Genomic DNA, 7,061 nt, shown 5'->3' on the forward strand with positions numbered 1-7,061 from the left:
CCCTCTGGGGCACCTGGCACTGGCCACTGTCAGAAGACAGGATACTGGGCTAGATGGACCTTTGGTCTGACCCAGTAGGGCCGTTCTTATGTTTTTATGCTCCATCACCCTGCTGGGAGATCACCACTCCCAACGGGATTTCCACTGTGCGCGCCGTTCTCCTCTGCCCCACACGAGGGCCCTCTCTTTAAGGGGTTGTTAGCAGAGGAGGGGCAATGGAGTTTTCTATATTTTACCTAATGCACTTGTGAACAGCCTGATTGCCTGCCCTGGTGACCACTGGCATTTTCAGCAGCCAGGGAAGCAAAGGGAATGGCCAAGCCGCTCAGTGGCCAGAACGGTGGGTGCCTCCCCAGGCAAACACGAGTCCTCTTCTGCCACCCTTGCCTCCTTCTCTTTCGGTAGGGGGGAATGATCGGTGCCTCCCCCAGGAAAGGGGGTGTGCTGCACATCTCTGACCCTGTTGCCTTCCTCTTCCCCTCCCCTCTCTCTTTCTCTCTGCCAGGTGGTTGCTGAGAGCCTGGTGAGTGCCTGCCCTTTTATTCTTTGACCCCCCCATCTGCATGATTAACAGGATCCTACCTAGTTTGTTTGCAGTGCCGGAGGGGTAGGGGGCAGTGAAAGCCTGCCCGCTGCACAGCTGCAGGCTCCTCCTAGGGGTTCTCTGTGCAGGGAGCTCTCCATCTCGTTCCCATGGGCCAAATCCTGACTCCTGTCTTTGTCAGAGCTCTCCCTCGACGCCAGCTGGGGAATTTTGCAGGAGTGCAGGCTCCAGGCCTGAGCCCATGTACGCAGCGTCCTGGGGGAGCAGCCTAGGCAGTGGTCCAACTCCTCGATTTCTCACACACACCCCCTCCCAGAAAGTCCCAGGGGAACCCAAGTGACAAGACTGATGATGGGTGTCTGGGAAATGTGAGTAATGGCAGAGTCCCGGGGCAGTCCCAAGTCACTTCAGAGGGAGCAGCACTGTGGGCCCAAGCAGGGGAGACATTTGCTGTGGGGAACAGGGGCAGTTCCCCCCACACCTTGGTTTATTCACACAAACTTTCCCCTCCCCTCCCGAACTCTTCTGAAATGATGCCCCCGGGCCCAGTTTAGTTGTACACCACGTAGCCCCATTGACTGCCATGGGGTTACTCCTGATTTACACTGGCCCAAGCTTTATATCTGCCCTCCCAGCAATCTACAGAGGCGTCTGCAGACTCCAGACAGACCGACAAGCCTCTCCGTGCCCAATGGGGCCCCATGGGATGTGCTCTGGGACCGCCACCTTAGAGCCTGGCCAGGCCTCAAGGTGCACTTGGGAGCTTGAATGGAAGCTGCTTACACAGGGTCCACACTAAGTGGGAAGGTCCTGCACTAGGGGGAGGAGAAGGGAGATCGGATCCTTTCCAGCCTAGACGTGGAACAGCTGGGAGCCAGTCCTGTTCCCTTTGAAGTCAAGGGCAAAACTTCCCCGGATTGCAGTAGCTTAGGCTCAGGCCCTGCCGAGGGAGCGGGTCTCAGGAGCACGGGGGAAGTGGCGCCAGCATTTTTGCCGCACAGAGGAGGCCATTTGGCTCTCAAAATGGCGCACCCGACATGCATGCGAGGTCACGCCAGCGGGGCTGTTCTGACTGTGTACAGCCCAGTCAGGACCACAGCACTGCTCAGGAGTGACCGCTGCTCACTGATGACTTGAGACTCGCGGGCCTGCACAGTTTTAGAGCGGGTTAACTATTGCTATTTGCAGTGTGACTTTCTACTGAAATAGTGAAATCGGTGCAATCCCGAGGGTGGGCACAGTCCTGGTGAGATAAAGGGGCTTCACTTCAGTATAGGCTATTCCCGTTCCCTACGGGAATAAAGCACCTTTGCACCAACACACACACACACAGAGGTGTATCTCTTTAGCTACAAGGGGTATCGTTCGCTACAGTGTTTGTGTGTGGGCAAGGCCTGAGTAAAACATAAGATCACAGAATGTGGGTCTGGAAGGGACCTCAGGACGTCAAGTTCAGCCCCCTGGACCAGAATCAAACCAAGGGAGCCAAGTTGGTTGAGAAATAATTAACTTTCCCTGTCAAACATTTTCAACAAAAACAACAGGGGGGAATCCTTTGTGTTGCAATTTTTCAGATTTTCAGATTGTGGAAAACCACAATATTTCTGTGTCTGGGTTTTCCTGTTTTTCAGTGAAAACCCAACTATTTTCCAGAGAAATGGACTTTATTGTGTGAAAATCCCAAGTTTTGTCAAAGAAGCTGTTTTCCTTCTGAAAAGCTTTTTGGACATAAATTTTTCCACCAATTCTCCCAGGAAGACAGGGTATACAGCATGCCACCTCCTGCTCTCTGCCCTGTCTCCTCTCCTCCTTCACTCTTGCTTGGTTTTGCAGAAACTATCCGATGTTTCCAGCGGCGACTCCACATCCCTGGAAACCCGTTTCTTGAGCATTTTGTGCACCCGGAGTTACCCCCATCTCCGCAGAGGTAGGAGCACATTAAATCCCCAGCATCTAGCCCCATGACTAGTCGTGAATTCTTCGATCTGACCTGTGGTGACCACATTGCGGCTTCCTGGAAGAGTGAGCTTTCGATGGCCTCGCCCATAGTGATGCAGCCCCTGATAAGAGGGTGGAAATTTTCCTTTCACCCGAGGGAAAGAGTGGCAGACCCTGCATCTCTGGGTCCTGGTTGCCAACTGCGCCTGCCTTAGGAAATACCCATGTGCTGTTTTGTAACCGTTCCTTCTGGCACCTACTTAGCCTTTCCTAACACAGACCAGAGGGCTTGATCTTCAGGTCCTAGGGGCGTGTGGTTTGGGGCAGGATGCAAAGGAGGGGCTTAGGTGGCTTTGTACCCTGCTCCCCTGCACCCCAATCTTGGGGTCAACTTGAGGCTGGTTTGGCCTGCAGCAGAACTTAGAGCAGCCTCAGGACTGGGGGGCTGGGACTTTGTATGCTCTGGCTTGTGACTTGCTCTCTTCTCCTTCGGTCCCTAGTGTTTCAAGAGTTCATTAAAATGACCAACCATGACGTGGCACACACCATCCGGAAGCACATGTCTGGAGACGTGAGGGATGCCTTCGTGGCCATAGGTCAGTTTCCCGCTGTGTGCTCAGTGGGTAAGGGGGGGCCAGGATTCTACTGTGTACACTGGCCCACTATGGGATGGTGCATGGCCCTGTGGGGCTCTCTGCCATTGCCCATGCAGGGGGTTCCTTTACTAGGTTACGCAAATCACAATCCACTTTAAGACCTGCAGTCCCATGTAACACACCTCTCTAGGGCTGGCTCTGGGGCGCCTCTTTTCTCCCTGAGTGTTCGGCTGGATCGGGGCCATAGTGAGTTCATGGTGCTGTACTATAGTCTCCAGTCCTGTGTTGATGAAGTCAAGGAGAGTTTTGCAAGTGACCGCAGTGGGAACTGGGCAGGGCCCATTGTTAGGAAGGGATTGTATTATTTAAATATTGTCATGGTATCGGGAAAGCTGTCTTTTATTCTCTCTTGTTTTCTGTATGAAAGCCATAATCAAAATCATACTAGGGGCAAACAAAAGAAAATCGGGGATTGGTTCTGGTCCGTCTTCTCCATTCAGTGGAGATGAGGCAGCTGGATAATTCAGAGCCTGCTAATTGCCTGCCTGGATTTGGGCGGGGAGAGATCTTAGAGAGTGGCCTAAACTGTGAAGTTGGGATCTAGGGTGAAATTCTGACCCCACTGAAGTCAATGGGAGTTTTGCCATTGATTTCATTGGGATCAAGTTTTCCCCCTGCGTTCCTATCCCAGCCCCACTAACATACAGGGAGGATGGTTGCTCCCTCTGAAATACCCAAGCAGAGAGCAAACAGCGCCCCCAAGGCAAAAGCTGTTAGAGGGGCTATACTGTGGGGACTGATTCCCCCATGCCAGCCCCCACTGGGGTATCCTGGAGACTTACTGCTATTGCTGGGGGTGTGGGGCAGGACTGGTTACTTGGTCCTCGGCACGGTTTCCAGACTGTCTCTCTCTGCTTGCAGTGCGGAGCGTCAAGGACAAGCCGGCTTTCTTTGCCGACAAGCTCTACGACTCCATGAAGGTGAACATAAACTCTCCGTTTGGGGTTCCCGTGGCAACTGGGCCCTCTTTGCACTTTGCAGCCTGGCTGGAGCTGGGGTGGCCCTCTAGCAGTGGCTGGTATTTTCCGTTCCGTGGGTTCAGGTGAAGCATCCGCCTGGCTGCTCCAGGTGCAATGCCTCTGCCCCGCATTATGTCCGACGGCAGTGTCGCTGCTACCATGCTTCCCTGGGCACGAAGATTTGGGAAACTCGTCTAATTTATCAGCTAGAGGAACGGTGGGAGGGGACCCCACCGTGCTCCCGCCCTGCCCGTTTTGCTTATTGTACTTTCTCCCCACGTTGCCAGGGCATTGGCACCGATGAGAGAACCCTCACCAGGATCATGGTGTCCAGGAGCGAGATCGATCTGCTGAACATCCGGCGTGTGTTCAAGGAGATGCATGAGAAGTCACTCCACCACATGATTGAGGTGAGGCGGAGGCGGGAACTTCCCTGTCACATTCCCACTGGGCGCTGTCCCTATCATTGACCAGGAGTGGGCCAGGCTTTAAAGATATGCCTCTTAGCTGGGCCTTTGCCCTTAAAGTTGACTGCAGGGGAATGTCCTGGGCTCTTCTGAATCGCTGGCCATTAGTGTCACCATGGTGACTGCTGGGTGCTTTAGAAAGTCTGGCCCCCCACTGTTTCGGGGAGCCAGCTAGTCCATCTGCCAGGGGATCCGGGTTTGTGCCCTGCTGGATGGTAACCGGCACTTTGTCCATTCACGCTTTAAATGTACCAGGCAGGCAGTGAACATTGTGAGTGAAAATTTCTAAGGTACTTCTAAGAGGCTTGTCCCCATAATGTCTGGGCCCCAGCAGTATTGATCACTGCCTTCTGCTGGAGATCAAAATGCTTCAAGGGCCAGATTGCACTCCCCTTATCGGGTTGACACAAGATTCTCCTCCCTCCTGGAGGGTGAGACTGATTTGCAGAGGCAGAGATCCCAGATGGATTCTGGCTTTTCATTTCTCTCTGGCGTTTGTTTCCTTATTGCAGAAGGACACCTCTGGCGATTACTGCAAAGCTCTGCTGGCCATTTGCGGAGGGGACGACTAAGCTGCCCCAGGAGCCCTGTGAAAGCCTGTCCCTGTGTCTGAGCCATCACGTTCACACAGCCTAGATGTCACTGTAGCTTTTAGGGGGCTTCAGAGGACGTTCAGTTCCACTTGGAAGAAGATTCACCTCGAAAAACGTACCGCAGAAGAGTGTAACATTGCAAGCAGTGCAGACCACCCAGGTGGTCAAGGGGTGGGGATTTGGGGGGTGGGGGGGAATTATTGTCTGAATTGGTGCAAGATGACTCGTGTCCAAATGTGTAACAAACCCAGGAAGTTACTGTGATATAAGAAACATTTTAAACCACAGAAATAAAACCTTAATGTTGCTGACCATGGAACGACTCCAGTTCGCTTGTTGCAAGACCTTCATGTGAGAGAAAGCCCATCTTCTCAGAATCTTGTGTAAGGCTGAGTGCCACCTAGTTCTGTCATCTGATCAAGTTGGCTGCTGCAGTTGGCTGCTGCATGCTCTGCTACCTTCACTCCCATGGGTATTTTCTGTGGGAAATCTGTCTTTTTTCTTTCTGGTGGCGTGTGGAACGGAATACCCAAGGGAAATAGCGGGAACGGTACATGCAAAAACCATGCAGGGACTTCATGGTTTAATTCCAAAATACAGAGCTGTCAGGAGTTCTCCAAGTGCTGTGTGACCCAGAGTCCGCTCCAAATGGAAACAGAAATCCAGTCCAGGATCTGTCTGAACTGGGAAGAGGTTGGTTAATTAAACCCATTGTTCATTCCCTGGCAATAGCCTATGTAAGCTTCCCTTTTCCTCTGTGAAAAATCTGGACTGGATTTCTGTACCTTTATGGAATGGACTGTGGTTACAATTCTGGATATTAGATATTTGTGTGGCTATTGGTACAATGAAGCTGAAGTAAAAATCTGACCTTCCTGCCCTCACCTCTGATCCCATTCATGGTTTGATGTGCTTTACAAGCTGCTAATGGGGCATTCAAAGCACATGTGCCAAACCTGTAATATGCACCCAACAATTACTTATTTTAAAATTGCCCTCAGATCCTAGTAAGTGTTGCTGGTTGGAAATTCGAATATCCATTCTGCAGGAAATTCCAACATTTTGGAAATTGTTTCCATTCTGAATCGGGGGGAAAAAAACATTGAAATGTCAAAACTTTTTTGCCAAATTGATGTTTCCAAATTGAAATTTTTTTTGGAACTTCCAACTGTTATTATAAATATAATAATTAAAACATCAACATCAAAATGAAATGATAACGTGGAACCTATGTTTTGAAATTATCAAAACAAGAACGTCAAAATGATTTGTTTAGATAGTGTCACCAAAAATTCTTTGCAATCGACATGTTCCCGCAAAACATTACAATTTGGACATAAGGGTAAAGCCCTGCATGGATACAAAAATGTGTATCCACATCTGGGCCACAATCCACAAAAATTGTCTGTGGATATCCTCAGATTTGCAGGGCTTTGCTTACCGTGGCTGGGCTGAGGCTCCGAGGCACCGTCCCCCCTCTGCTTCCCCCTCCGCCAGAGCCGGGGCAGGGATTGCTATGCAGGCAGCTGGGGGGAGCCAGCGAGGAGTCGCTGACCCTCCACCTGCCCTTGGCCGGTTTGGGAGCCTGGGGGGCAGGGACACGGCTGGGGGCTGCTCTCAGCCCCCTCGCCCCCATCCCCACACCGTGGGCAGGTGGACGGTCCGCACCACAGTTCCTCACAGCTGCCTGCCCAGTTCTTACCATCAGGGCCCTGTGCAGATGCAAAATTTGTATCCGCATCCGAGTGGCTATCCACAAAAATGGTCCACGGATATAAAGCGGATACCCGTGGATTTGCAGGGCTCTACAAAAGGGCATTTTCCAAAGGAAAACTGTTCCATCAAAAAATTTTTAACCCACTCTCCTCGTACCTTACCATACCCTGCCACCCCATGTACAACAA

The 7,061-nt window shown here is 51.7% G+C and overlaps 1 protein-coding gene across 3 annotated transcripts in view; it reads left to right on the forward strand.

Annotated features, from left to right (window-relative positions):
* ANXA6 (annexin A6) overlaps window positions 1-5,476 on the forward strand; it is a 38,271-nt gene extending 32,795 nt beyond the window's left edge. For 2 of the 3 annotated variants that reach the window (XM_048861197.2, XM_048861198.2), the window contains exons 21-26: window positions 506-523; window positions 2,378-2,471; window positions 2,983-3,078; window positions 4,000-4,058; window positions 4,385-4,507; window positions 5,077-5,476. In XM_048861197.2, the coding sequence (XP_048717154.2) occupies window positions 506-523; window positions 2,378-2,471; window positions 2,983-3,078; window positions 4,000-4,058; window positions 4,385-4,507; window positions 5,077-5,136 (450 nt within the window). In that variant the 3' untranslated portion in view covers window positions 5,137-5,476. The remainder of the gene's footprint in view (window positions 1-505; window positions 524-2,377; window positions 2,472-2,982; window positions 3,079-3,999; window positions 4,059-4,384; window positions 4,508-5,076) is intronic. The other variant, XM_048861199.2, reaches the window with a different exon arrangement.
* Window positions 5,477-7,061: the final 1,585 nt, after the last annotated feature.

Source organism: Caretta caretta, chromosome 8 (assembly GCF_965140235.1).
Source record: "Caretta caretta isolate rCarCar2 chromosome 8, rCarCar1.hap1, whole genome shotgun sequence".
NCBI classification, from domain to species: Eukaryota; Metazoa; Chordata; order Testudines; family Cheloniidae; genus Caretta; species Caretta caretta.